We start from the raw sequence: 14,883 nt of genomic DNA, 5'->3' as shown, positions 1-14,883 counted from the left end.
GGAGGGAGGCAGGGAGGGAGGGAGGAAGGAAGGAAGGAAGGAAGGAAGGAAGGAAGGAAGGAAGGAAGGAAGGAAGGAAGGAAGGAAGAGACTTTTCAAAGGAAGACTTGTCAGGGCTTGGATGGGGAAAGAGAGGACAGGTTTATGTACTTTTATATTTAGGAGGCTGAATTTAGTCTGCAATATCTAATAAATCCAGAGAGATGGTTGGGTAGGAAGAAACTTAGCTGAGTGTATTGATTAATATGGTAGGTATGACAGTGAACTTCCGATTGTACACGACACATCTGAAATACTAGGAGAGGCCGGGCTCAAAACTGAGCATCCGGGAATCTTTTCAGCGCAATTGATGCTATAAGCCTTCAGCTTCTTCAGGAGACTGTGGAGAACAGCAGATCGCTGAGCAGCCAGGCAGTGCTGTCACAGTCGCTTGCTGGTTCTGCTTCTTCTCAACTTCTTTCACTGCCGGAACTGCCTGCTTCCTTTGTGGAATTCTGGTCAGAGGGAATACAGATATGGAGCGCCATTTTGAACACAACAGAGAATGGCCTGAACAGAGTCCGGACAATCAAGGCCATCATGCCCTTGATGAATAAGTGTACACTTATTGTTTAGCATGCAGACTAAAGTTAAGAGGTCCCAACTCCTTACTCTGAAATCACAAGGTAGATGGGAGGAGCCAGAAAGAGCTTTATGTAAGAGAGCCTGCTTGTCAATGAAGCCAAAGGTAGCAGTGACAGGGGTCCAATGACATAGCATTGTTTGAATTCTTCAAACAGGACATTCTTGAATTTAGTACTTTTAAGTAATTGCCACATACTATCAATATCAACCAACCAGATTCCCCTCCACCCCCACCCCCATTCCAAAGCTACCAGGGACTAAACCACCAACCAAAGAGTACACACAGGGGGACCCATGGCTCCAGCTGGATATGTAGCAGAGGATGGCCTTATCAGGCATCACTGGGAGGGGCCCCTTGATCTTATGGAGGTTCGATACCATCAAAGCATACTAAGGTTAAGCTGGAGGAGGGATGAACCATAGTTGAGTCATCTTGTGCATCCAGCTCTCTGGTCATCTTTAAAGAAAAAGATGTATTTATTTATATTTTATGTTTATAGGTGTTTTTCCTGCTTGTATGTTTGTACACTATGTGCATACAGTGCCCATGGGTCCAGTAGTGGGTGGCATGTGGGCCTGTGTACCAGGGCTTCCCACGGAGATCTCTGGCCCCGCAAAAGTTCCAGCAAAGGGAAGCAAGTGCAGGCAGGTAGGAGAGGTCACTTCCATTGCTTCTGCTGTTGTAGTTGGCTCCACCTCCATCTCTGCTGTGCCTTCCAGCTTACTCTATGCTGCCCTGCATGCCCTGCACTGAGTCGGGTTGGGCTGGGCCCACTAGAGGTAGACTAGCCAGTGAGGAGTGCAGTGGAGCTTCAGGAAGCATTTCTGGAGAGCAGAGCTATTTGCAAGTGTTACAGCTCTTTGGACAGAAGGCTCGGATGACGGAGTAGTTCTTGCACACTTTTTAATCCTTCCGGATAGTGTTGGTGCCTACCACCCCCACTAACCACTTCTCTTCCAGCAGGAATACCAGGACCGCCCACCGTCGCCGGACCGCCCACCGTCGCCGGACCGCCCACCGTCGCCGGACCGCCCACTGTCGCCGGACCGCCGTCGCCAGACCGCCGCCGCTGGACCACCCCCCATCATCGCGAGAACCCCGTGGCAACTTCAGAGGACTCAGGGGCATGCTGGGAATTCTTCTTTGTATTTAAGCCAGTTCCAACAATAAAATATGGGCCTTGATCAGAACGCCTTTGTCAGGGCCCCATTTTTCCTTTGCAGCCCTGTTCCTTTTTTCAGGATTTCCCGCGCTCCGGTTCGGATCCACAGTGGCTCTGCAGGCAGAGCACTACAGGATAGGATTCTTATATACAGTTTGGGGGTGGGTAAGGGTCTGGCAACAAGCACTTCTCATTGGTTTGGTCTGAGAGCTTTGGGGAAACCTTATTTGCATGTGGGAGGGCTTGGTGATGCTCCTACCTGATTTATGGCCACATACCTCTCTGTGGGGGACTGTGGGAGGCTGTAGCTACAAGACAGGAGTCAGGGACCCAGGAGGTGTGACTGAACACCTGCTGTCCCATGCAGGTGGAAGTCACCACCCATGGGGTCACGGGAGTTCCAGACCTTTGCTCACCAGGGACCAGGCTGTCTGTGCACAGCCCACCGCCCCACAGTGGTAGATCCTCTAGAGCTGCCATATAGGTCCTAGGAAGCAAACCTGGTCCTCTGTAAGAGCAGCAAATGCTTTTAACTTCTGGGACATCTCTCCAGCCCAGCCTGTCTAGGTTTATGTTGATTGAGTATAGATAGCATTAACTACATAGACTACTTGTAGTGACAAAAGTATGCAGAATTGTAACTAATGTAGTGAGCAACATAAATACAGAGTTGTTGGGTTCTAAAATTTCAATTGATGTGTTTCATTGTAAGTAATTGGGTTTCATAGCTGAGTTATACTTATGTCAAAGCATCTAATAGGAAAAAAAAAAAGATATTTTCTTTTGCAAACAAGTAAACTACAGATAAATCCCTGTTCTGTTAACCAAAGTATTTTATAGTGTAAATGGATAGCATAAGTTTAATTTTGCTAAGGAAAGTATCAGAAAGGAAAATTATAGTTCAATATCACTTTTAAGTATATGTATCAAAACTCTAAACAAAACATATTGACAATCTATGTAGGGAAATACTACTATAGCATTACCAATCTGGGTTTGTACTTTGTATGACAGGTAGATTGTTTTAGAGCCACGATTTTGTTGTTTGTAGTCCTGGCTAGCATAGAACTAACTTTGTAGGTCAATCAGGCTTGCCATGAATTTATTCGGAGATAACAGGTACACAACACCATGCTGGCCTCTTGGTTTTTATTCCTTCCTTCCTTCCTTCCTTCCTTCCTTCCTTCCTTCCTTCCTTCCTTCCTTCCTCCCTCCCTCCCTCCCTCCCTNCCTCCCTCCTTACCTCCCTCCCTTCCTTTCTTCCTTCCTTCCTTCATTCCTTCCATTCTCTTCAGAAACAGTGCATGTCACCTTCAAATTTATCTTCCTAGGTCAGCCTCGAACTTGTAATCCTGCATCAGCTTCCTTTGTGTTAGTTAATATTACAACATCTGCGACAATGCTTAGCTTTAAAGGTTAAGTCAATATAAGAAAGAAATCATTTTTCATATTATCAGGAAGAATTGTAGAATAGTTTTTTTCCCAAATAATTTTTATTATTATTATTTTCTTTATTTACATTTCAAATGCTATCCCGAAAGTTCCCTATACCCCCCCCCGCCTCTGCTCCCCTCCCCACCCACTCCCACTACTTGGCCCAGGCCTTCCCTTGTGCTGGGACATATAAAGTTTGCAAGACCAAGGGGCCTCTATTCCCAGTGATGGCCGATTAGGCCATGAATAGTTTTTTTTTTTTAATCCTCTTTTTTTTTTGTCATACTAGGGATCAAACTCAGAATCTGGCACCAGTTATCAAAGTACTGTACCACTGTGCTATATCTTTATATAGAATAAAACCACTCATGACATTGATAGCAATTAAATATAAATGCTTTATGAGTTAGTCAAGAAGAAAATCTGCCAGTCCTTATCAAAGGTATCTACTGAATATTAGAGGACACATTACCCATAATGATAAAACAACAAGGAGATCACCCAGAGGCAGCCTCGAACTGCTCTTTGTGTCTTCACTTCCTTTTGAAGGTTTGTGTCACATGAAACTATAGAAAATGCATTTAGCTTGTGTTTCTCCTATGATTGTTTGTGTGTCAATGTACTCAGCTTTCTTAGGACCACAAGAAGAATCAGAGCTAGATGCAAATCTCAGGGAGACTAGCCAGTGGTTTTTTATTGTTTCTGTGAGAGATTGAAATTCCTGTTACCTTGGCTAGTTCAGATTTCTCTCCTAGTCAGTCTGTTTGCAAGTAATGTTCTGACCTTTGGAGAAAACAAACAAAAACCAAAAAAACCTCTTAAATTTCTTAGTGGTTCTTAGGAACAAAGGAGTATATTCTCCACTTGAGTTATTATATAGCTTAATAACTGGCTTTATTATACTTTTTTCTGATGTTCGATATTGTTCACTGCCAAATTAATTTTCTTTAAATAACACTGGTCTCTTATTAATTTACTTAGTTGAAAAATGGCAACGGTCCTCTTTTGCCATGAACTCTTCTCACCCAGTGTCAGGATCAAACTGTTCCCATCTGAAATTTCTTACTGCCACCAACTCCCTCCCTCCCTCCCTCCCATCCATCATACTTCCCAGTCACCGAATGCTCAGCACTCCGAAGCTCAGCCTTCAAGACCTTGTCCGCAGACATGTGGAAGGTCAATAGTAGAAGAAACATTAGTCCTTTGGGTATATCGCTTTTCCCAGTGTGGCCTCAAATCATGTGCATTCTTGCTCCTCAGATCAGAGGGGGCAGACTATTTATCCTGCTCTGGGGACCTCACTCACAACGTTTCCACATGAGTCTCCCTTTATATCTTTATTCAGATCACACCTCTTGCGCTAAGCCACTCTCTGCTATTCGATGCCTCCCCCAAAAAAGCTCTCTCACTCTCCTCAACTGTCCAGATCCTGATAACTATCTAGGGTTTTCTTTTCCACTGACATTATCCAGAGATCTAGCCCATCTCCAGTTCCCTACAGTATTTATAGAGAACAGAATTTTATACATTTTCTGATTCTTGGTGGCTTCATGTATTTGTCTACTCTTTCAAGTATAAGTTTCTTAGAAAGAAGAATCTTACCTTACTTTCATTTTCTTTCGTATGTTTATAATTCCTTAATCATATTTAACATTCAGTAAGTATTACATAGTGATACTGAATTACTTAGAGGTGTCCTTTATCTTTGAATAATGCTTCTTTAAATATTATATTAGCCCAGTCTCCTAATTGGCCATGACAGCATCTCCAATCCAACTGACTTCATTTAAAATGCCTTCTTCTTGTTGCTCAGAGAGCTGAAGCAATAATATAATTGAATCTATGTAAAAAGTACAAGATCTACACGCTTAAGTCATATTTTCACAATACATCTTTGTCTATATCTCCCTTGATTAAATATAAGACAGTGTGGAACCATGAGTGACAAAAGCATCCACCAGCAACTATTTTGTATTTGTCCTGGTTTTAGTATAAATAAACCATTTATTATATAACTTATTCATTAAATTCTTCATGACAATATCAGATCATCAAGCACCACTGAGAAATGATAATAATGTGATTTTTCCCTATACTTCCCTAGCTTCTAGAACTCAGCACCTTGGTACTTTTGCTCTGCCTCCATCACAGATCTTTCCATTTCACCCCCTTTGACCTGTATTTTGACCTTTGACCTCTAGGTGAAGAGCTCTCTCTTTCCATGAAAGGCCAGGCTAGTTCATATCTCTCTCCTCCCATGATTCCCTGAAGCACCAATCAGAAGAAATGTACCAGTTGTTCCTGCTCACTGTAAACTAATGCTCTCTGATAGTATTCTGTTTTGGATTTCAAGTCAAAATGAATTCTCTTAAGCTATAAGAGAAAGAGGTCGTGCAATGTAAGGTGTGTCTTGTGTTGAGGTGAATCTATGAGGTGACTTTTGTCAAAGCCTTATAACCTGTAGGGAACTCGTCATCAGAGAGGTGTCCAACCTGGGTTTAGGTAAATAGAAAATGTGTCTCTCTTGCTGAGATTTTTCAACTGCACTTTACCCTTCTGCTTGGAAGTCAGACAGTGCCAGGAATATAAATTCATGCTGTTTTGAGTGTGGGTGAAGTTGAGGGAACTAAGCCTGCCTGCTGCTATTCTGATTACAACATTTGTAGCTGGGAGAGACAGCTCTGGAATTGATGCTATTTTCCCCCCCTTTCAGGAAAATGGCTTGTATCAGGGAAAGCAAAGGACACAGGCAAGTGATAATTTCTGCTTAATCCCCAGCAGGGGTGCAAGTCTGTGGTCCTTAAGATATGTCATGGCAGTTGACTCTTTTATGCCTTGTTTTCCCCTTGTCCCCACCTCCTGCATGGAAACAGAGCAATGCAATTTCGTCACTTTTTTTTTCTTTTAATTTGCTGAAAATATTTCTAGGCAGAATAGGGAGGGTAGAAACCAGATGGCTGTAGCTGGAGCAGAAAGATACTACTGAGAAGCTTTAAGTACTCAACTCTGGTGGAAGTCTCTATTTTCTTGCAAAGAAAGGAGGTGAGATGCCAGAAGATTCGCAAACATTACTAGCACACAGAGTAAGTGCCCCATTCTCTAGCCACAAGCCAGTAGTACCAGTCCCTATTCCTTTCCTCTCCTCTATTCTGTCAACCACATATTACAACAGAGGATCTTCAATGTGGCGAGTGGAGAGATTGGTATGAGGATAAGTTAATGGCAGCAAGTGTGGTTTACTTAAGGAATTCACAAATGAACATTACCCAGGTCATTTCAGAGTCCCTTGGTCTCTCCGTTGCCCCATTCCTCACCATCTACAATTTGATCAACCCCTCAGTCCCAATTATGTGATGTAGAATTCTTCAGCCCTTCCTCCCTACACACATGAAGCAGAGAGCACACTGAGGCTTCAAAGAGAGGAAAAGTCCAAGAACTAGCTGGCTGAAAGATAATCTATTATCTTCATGAATTTGGGGAGAGACAGGCTACAAGTGTGCCCTTTTACACTGAGCTGCCTGAGACAGCAGTACACAGAGAAGGGGAAGAAGGACTGGGAAGTCCTTCCCTAGTATCTGTGGCAAAATCGTGTTGTCTTCTGTGGAGTAACAAGAAGATGAACTTAGATATTCAGATCTCTAACTAGTAGGTTTGGGGTTTCCTCCACAACCAAATAAATAACGTCTTTTCCAATATCACTCTACCGCACTGAAAACAGTTCAAACTATTATGACATCAAATACCTGGAGCTGACCCTAGATTCAACAGGTATAAGGGCTTCATTTCTCAAGACTCTCAGTGGAAAGTGCTGGGTGTATAGGTTACCCACTCTTCTGTCCAAGGGGTACAAGAATTCAGAAATTCCCACAAGTCTCCCTCTCAGATTGAAATTTTATGACAAGAACTCACAGAACCCAAGAACACTTTTCAGTTATTACCATTTTATTAAAGCACATGTCATCCTGGAACACCAAACAGAAGAGAGACGCACGCATTTGGAGTCAGGGAAATGGCTCAGCAAGTAAAGATACCTGTCATCCTCCTGAGACCCTGAAGTCCAACCTTGCAACCCATGTGATGGAAAGAAAAAAGAAATGACTCCTACAAATGTCCTCTGACCTCCATATGCACTCTGCACCTTGCTGCCCTCATAAATAAATGTAAATAAATGAAAACTTTTCAACAGTCTTTAGTGTTATTCAAGATAACTTGAGACCTTTGAAAACTCCATTTGGAAACCTATTCCCTAAAATATATGCATATACATAAATAAAAAGAGGTTAAGTAGAGTTACCCTAATGTAGACAGAGGTACCTCTCCTAGACTGCATAGGCTATCAAATGAAATGCCCAGTGCCAGGAACAGGTTACTTCTTTTGAAGTTGTTAGTCAGTGGTGTCCCATAGCCCCCCTCCCAAAAAAAACTATAGGCTATTATCTCTAATTTTGGTTACCCTCCAGGACTTGATGCTGAAACCCTACTGAGAATGATACCACATAGTCACAAGTCATGGTGAAATCAAACTAGTACCCCACCTGGAAGCATTAATCCAACTGGCTGGCTTCCTATGCTCAATGATGCTACCCAAAATACCAAATGAGAAATACAGTCTTTGTTCTGATTCATCTGTAAGCCCTGTGGGCTATAATAAAGACTGGCCTGGTAAGATATGTAACAGTGGCACATATATAATGGGAATAATCAACCATTTTCTGATTGGATTTAAGGCCTGCTTCATAAAATGGAACTCATGTCTGGTATTTAAAAGGCCAAGATCCCATGGCTAAGTAGGTCATGGGCTCTAGGGAAGAGCTAACTACAATTATTTTGACAGAGTATTAAACCAACTCCTGATGACATATCATTACACCCATAGATAAGCAAGCGCATCTTTCAACCCTCATTAAAGTAGCTTATTTCACTCACATAGATCTGAGGGGAAAGACCACTGACCAAATCATGGCCAAATTAATTAAAGCAAGCATGTATACAGGCTGTCTTTCCCTAAAGTTTCAGGAGATCAGCATTGGACGTAGATAAGATAAAAGCTTTCACGATCCAGGAGTAAGGGAGTTTCCAAATGGGGGGGGGGGGGTTGGCAGGCAAATAGGTGGGGCAGAACATAAACAGAACAAGTTGGTCATAAGCAAAGACATGGTTACAAGGTGGTCATAACAACGGGTGGTCATAATAACCTTTTGAAACAAAAGCATGGTTGCTGTCTCCTGGAATGGCAATACAGAACCATTTTTGTCGTTAAGATTACAGGTGGTGCATAGCCCAACCTTTAAGAAACAGACTTAACCATAAACAGGAATGAAACTAGCTTGTCTTTACTGTAAAAAATTGGTTTTCAAAATGAATGTGGAGGGTAGGCTGGTTAGTCATTTCTTTTTGCAGTAGATATCAGTTAAACACAGAAACCTACCACTGGTCACCAAGCAAAGAATAAGAGACCACAGAGTGTTTAATCCTAAAAGGGACATCTGTATCACATACCCTTGTCTCCGAGGGAGCATGGAAGAGGGGATGGAAGTATTATAAGGGCCAGAGGCAGTGGATTAATTCAAAGCAACAGTGTGTTCCAGAAAAAACATAGGACAGTTCTACATATTAACTCATAGCAGTTGTAGTAGTATGCATAAGACCTTAGCAAGATCAACCTAGTCAAAAACTCTTTGTGGACAGGGAAGGGGGTCATGAAGCCCTACCCCTAGCTAAAGAGCCATTGACACTAGATGACTTCTGGTAAGTTTCTGCAAGGATGCAGCCCCCAAGAGTCTATCTATGATCCAGAGATAGCCCTATACACACAAGGCAGCACTAAGTGGTCTCAGTGGGTTTAAAAGGAAAAAAGAGAACACCTAAAATTGTGGGAGGGAATAGTAATTCGGGATAGCACGGGAACTAGAGAGGAGGCCATGGAGGACCGGTATATGCATGTATGAAATTCTGAAACAATGTGTACACATGCGGTTTAGAAGAACAAGGTAGAAGACGCTGTTTTTAAGTCCTGTCCCTGCTGGGCTTGGCATCCTTTCTCTTGGCACCTGGATGCTGTTCCCAGTGTGGACACCTGGGTGAGGGGTTACTCCCAGGTTTCTTGACATGACTCCCTAAAGAAATAGTCACTGATGGTGAAACTCCCTTCCGCCCTCTCTGCCTTTTCTGGAAGTTGGGAGCAGAGCCGAAAGTCCTGAGCTACTTAAGGATTGGTCTTTGTTGCAACAAGGCAGATGCACCACCCCTTTCATTCATTCGGACAGTTAAATGTTTTAGAAGGGCTGTGTCAAGACCAGAGACAAGCCTGTAATATACACTTCTTCATTATCCCACACTGCCTCAATGTGTTCATCTGACCCTTAAAAGAGAAGCTAACGGAGGCCATGGGCATAGGGGTTGGGTAGTTAGAGTGGGAGGGGGTAAAAGGAAGGGTAAAAATTGTGCAATTCTATCTAAATTTCAAAAAAGAAAACAATCTAGAAGTACTCCTCATTCCCCTTAGAGGGTTGTCTCCCTGGCTATTGCAGGCTCCCCTTCTGTGAGCTCACCACACTCAGAGAAGACACTGACCAAGAGCGCTGAGTTGCTTTGCCAGGGTTGCTCAGCACAGAACTACAGGGGAACCAGTTTCCCTTAGCTCTCCTCTCCAGGAACAACTGGACTGGGGAATCAGAGCTGACTGAATGGCCTTACACTCCCACTTCCTTCCAGGAGGGTTTTACAACCTCACTGGTCAGGGGAAAACTGATTGACTAGGGACCTAAGCCCACCCCTTTCGGAAGACACCTTCCCCTCTTTCGGTTGGTTTCTGACTCTGACCTCCTATAGGGAGAAAGGGTCATTTTGTGTGTTGCGGGAGATCTTGTTGGCTCTTACTTCCTTTAGTCTAGGCTGGTAAACTCCTGCAGGTTTGTGTTGCAGAGCCTCCTGTAGCGCCTGCCACACAACCACCTGAAGTGGGGTGAGGATAAATACCAACTTGAGTGACTGCGGCTGTGCCTTCACCTCCTTGTCCCCCTCCCCCCCCCCAGGAAGAAAGATCAAACAACTGCAACTCAGGGAAAGAGAGCTGTTCTTGGACTCTCTCAAGAGAGCTTCCTTTCGAATCAAAATACCTCACTCCCTCCTATGTCTCCTCTCAGATGATGACGGCCTTAAGCCCCAATCGGTTTATTTGAAATCCATGTTTAGGTCCCAGCATGTGGCAATGTGCTCCACTCTGATGACACTTTTCGTTTCTAATAATAGAGCAGATGAAGTAATATTGCAATTGATGTTCCCGGGAATTTGATTGGATAAGTGCATAAACTGTGGAGGGGACGGAGATTGTATGGATGGATCACATTAGTATTCCTGTCCTATCAATGTGCGGGGCCACGACCAACGTCAGCCTGACCGACTCCGTGCGTCTGCCAGTCCCGCCACGGATTCATCTGGGATCCTCACAGAGCCAAGCCCACGGAGACGAAAGATCAAGGCGGACCGATTAGCGCCAATTGCCTGCTGCGGAACAGCTCGCCCCTTCCAGGTCTGGCGAGCCGCGGAGGGAGGGGAGAGGCGAGCCGCGCGCCGCTGCGGGAAGACGCCGAAGCAAGAGCGACACCCCCTCCCGCCCCCCACCCTGCAGCGCAGGCTTTGAACGCCGCTTCCCCCATCTGAATGGAAACTCGGAGCCGCCCGGCGGCGCGTTCCTCCTCGCTCAGCCTGTCAATCCATGCCGAGAGGAAGGCGGTGCAAGCCCGCGCCAGCAGCGTCCAGCTCCCGGGACAGGGCCGGCAATGCTGCTGAGCAGAACTTGATCGCGCCTCTCCGTCGCTGCTAGCGGAAGCGATGCTGCACCGCACAGGCAGCGCTTCCCCGGCTCTCCTTCAAGCTGAAGGTTACCCACCCGCGCAGCCAGCCGCAACCTTGTGAGCGGCGCGCGTCTCAGGTCCGGGCTCCGGCTGCTCCGCGGCGGCGTGCAGGGGCAACCACCGGGCCGCCCGCGCCGGGGCGCACTGCACCAGCGGCTTCGGCTTCGTGGATGTGTATGCATGAGTTCTGCACCGAATGGGCGCAAAAAGCGCCCCAGCCGGTCCACCCGCTCCTCGATCTTCCAGATCAGCAAACCTCCGCTGCAGAGCGGGGATTGGGAGCGCAGGGGCAGCGGCTCCGAAAGCGCCCACAAAACCCAACGAGCCCTGGACGACTGCAAGATGGTGGGTGAAGATTGCACCTTTTTTTTTTCTTTCTTTCTTTCTTTCTTTCTTTCTTTCTTTCTTTCTTTCTTTCTTTTTTTTGGGGGGGAGGGGTGGGGGAAATCGTGTATCTTAATCGTTTGCTTGAGTGCCAGCCACTCCCCACCCTCAGCCTCCCCATGCCGATCACGTGCACGATGTACTATTTTTAAATCTGCACTCCCCCAGATGCTGGGTGACACCCAGGTCGAAATGGCCCTGCTGAAACAAGAGTCATGGGGTCTGGATCCTGGGAGTCAGAGGCTATAGGTGATGCCTCCACCCCTGGAAGAATGGTAGACGCGGTGAAAGAGGGTGAAGTGGCTGGCTCACTAGGGAGAAAGGATGGGGGTGCGGGTTTGTGGTGACACCATAACAAACAAACCCAAACAGGGCGCAGGAGCGCTGCAGAGACTATGAAATGTCCCAGAGCAGAGGACAGGACAGGACATGGCCCTTCTTTCTGTTAGGGTCCCAGCCAAAAGCGTTCAGTGGTCCGACAAGAGGTGAAAGGTTTTGCCTGTTGTGTCCTACTTGTGGCTTGATTTTTGTTTGTTTGTTGTTGTTTGCTTGTTTTTCTGTGCCACTTCAAATCCATACACTAGCAGTAGAAGACAGCATCTATCTCAGAGCCCAGCATCATTCTCCTGTGGCCTGGGAGTGGCTTGATAGCTCCAAAGATGTTCTTGCTCTTCAGAAACCAAGTCTAAATGTGGGGGCAACTGGGACGGCACACGGAGCCTCCATGGCCAGCTTGCAAAGGGAAAATAAACATTTGCCTTGGATAGAGAGACTTTGCCATCCTTGTACCTTAAGCTTTAAACAGTCCTAAAGCTCCTTAGCTGGAGATTTGGGGTGCCAGCCCAGAAGTCACTGAGATCTCTGTTAATATATACACTAAAATAGATCCGTTTCTGATAAGTGTTGGTGTAAGAAACTGGCTTGTTTTCCAGCTTGTCCAAGAGTTCAACACGCAAGTGGCCCTGTACCGAGAGTTGGTCATTTCTATTGGGGACGTCTCAGTCAGCTGCCCCTCTCTGCGAGCTGAAATGCACAAGACAAGAACCAAAGGCTGTGAAATGGCCCGTCAGGCACACCAAAAGCTGGCTGCCATCTCAGGGTAGGAGACTCTTGACTTTATGTGCTAGTTCGTGTACGTGATGTGTGGATCCTGGAAAAATTCTGTGGTGACTGAGGCCTCAGAACGTTTTCTACAAATCTCAGATTTTTAACCGATCATTCTCAGATGGGTGAGATCGTATAAGCTGTATTATGTGAGCTGTGTTATTGGGATGATAGACAGACAGACAGACAGACAGACAGACAGACAGACTTACTTAAATGCATGCACATGTGTGGTTTTACTCACCAACTGACTTTTAAAAAGTTAACTTTCAGGTAATTAACTGGAATTAAATTTTTGGTGAGGTGAATGCCTGCCTATGCATTAAAGTTACATTATTCTGTTTGAAGATGATTTTGTAATCTGCTGCTGGACAAAAAGCTCTGTGCTAGAGAAAGAAAAATCTTTGCTAAGTCTCAGATTTAATAGACCATTTATACCACGTGATACATTCCTATGGTGCTGCTTAAAGCCAGAAACATAAAATATTGGGTAAAAATTACATCCTTTTACTAGATGTGAAGGGGAAATTTTGGCACAAGTAAAGGTGGGTTTTGGGGGGGGTGTCATTTTTTGTTTGTTTTTACATGTTGTAGACACTGACAAATTTGAACTAACATCAGGTACATTTATACCCTACCTCCCCATTTTTATTTACTTATCACATTTACGAATTCCCAAGTCTGTATAAAGTGCTAAAAAAGTTCATGAAAACTGCTTTTATGGGATGCCTTCTATTTCTCAGTATCATCTGGACCTCTGTATTGAGAAAGGACCAGTGATTTGTCAGCAGTTGCTGTTATCAAACTAGGAAGTGCCGAAGGCATTGTGCAGCTCCTTGCACAGACACTAAAGGCTTCATTCAGTCTTGATCTAACCTTTCCCCATTTTTTCTTTGTGAGTGTGGCTTTATCTTAAGACAAGTGCAGATAAGCCTACTCACTTAATGGCGCTGCCGACAGATCACACTTAGAAAATAAAACTAATTTCTTTCTTTCCCATCTCCAATGCCAATAACATACAATAACATGACTGGGCTATAAAGTTGAGAAAATCATGTTACCTCTTTTAGTAATTCATTTATGTTTGACAGTGGAAATTTTATGTCATGAGAAAGATAAATTTTCCTTATTTACTTGGGCTGAGATACCCCAAATATCATGCAAACCTATTCTATTTAGGGGTAAAATTGGGAAGCTTTACCCTTTTCTGTCCTGTTGTATTTAACAGGAAGTAAACTTGGAAGTGGTGGGGGCGGGGGAGAAGGCATGTGAGGATGTAGCTATAACAAGCACAGAGAAAAGCCAATGTGGTGCAGGAGGTGGCGTCATGATGAGTTGAAAGCGGAGAAACCCTGGCTGGGCATGAGAACTCGGAGCTGAAAACGAACATCTCTATAAATTAAAGGTGAATTCATATCCAGACCCCCTTCTCATCAAAACTCAAAAGTGAGACTATGTTCCAAGTAGAGAGGGGGCCTGGAGAAAAGAGCAGGCATCCAAGTCAGGTGACTTTGCTGTGCTCAGGAGCTGAGTTCTCTGAATCACTTAGTCTGAATGCATTGAATGGCTATTGAGAGCTGAGGATGCGAAGTGGGTGGGATTTACTCTGAGCTTGGCCACCCTTTGATGCTTGCTCACCTATTAATCTGGGGTGGATGCTAACAAGGTCAGTTTTATAAGAATTGGCAGAGAATGAGAGTATTCATTGATCTCCATAAACATGAAATTCCACAAATAGCCTATGATTTGATACCCGCCCCCTTTAAATAAATAATTAAATGCAATTTGATGTTCCTTACAAGAGGTGACAGTGATACAATTGAAGGAAATCTCTTCAGTGCCTCACCATCTGGACTCTAACTAATGAAGGACGTGGTTCTTGTCGACGGAATTCTGTTTCTGATATTGCTTTATTATGTGGCTTTCATTTAAGCTCAATGTGAAGACGGGTAGAGAGACTGTAAGACTCACTTCACAGCTTGAAGCAGGGCGTGAGAAATGTGCAGATTGCTGGACAAAGTAGAAACACTGGATTTACTGAGTGTCTATTGTCTGTTGTCATAACTCAACTAATTCACAGAACTGTTGCCCAAGAGGATTGTTAGCACCGATCTACAGCTATAGATCAGTGATACTGGGGTGTCCTACCCCAGCCAAAGGTGCCACAGACTTGATTGAACCCCACATCTCCTTTCCTCTGAAAGCCATACTCTTTTTTTTCTACATATTGCTGCCATACAACAGAGTGTTACATATCTTTATTATTACTAAAATATGGGTGAACTTAAAAAAATGAATAAGCTAACTACAAGAAGTCA

The 14,883-nt window shown here is 44.5% G+C and overlaps 1 protein-coding gene across 1 annotated transcript in view; it reads left to right on the top strand.

Moving 5' to 3' along the window:
* Positions 1-10,541: 10,541 nt before the first annotated feature.
* The window catches only part of Rgs7bp (regulator of G protein signaling 7 binding protein), a 104,304-nt gene continuing 99,962 nt past the window's right edge, over positions 10,542-14,883 (top strand). Inside the window, exons 1-2 of the mRNA XM_021208670.2 lie at positions 10,542-11,422; positions 12,394-12,560. Coding sequence (XP_021064329.1) covers positions 11,258-11,422; positions 12,394-12,560 — 332 coding nt within the window. The 5' untranslated portion in view covers positions 10,542-11,257. The remainder of the gene's footprint in view (positions 11,423-12,393; positions 12,561-14,883) is intronic.

The sequence above is a fragment of the Mus pahari genome, chromosome 11 (genome assembly GCF_900095145.1).
Source record: "Mus pahari chromosome 11, PAHARI_EIJ_v1.1, whole genome shotgun sequence".
NCBI classification, from domain to species: Eukaryota; Metazoa; Chordata; class Mammalia; order Rodentia; family Muridae; genus Mus; species Mus pahari.
Note: the sequence above shows the minus strand (reverse complement) of the source record. Positions and strands in the feature narration are given on the sequence as shown.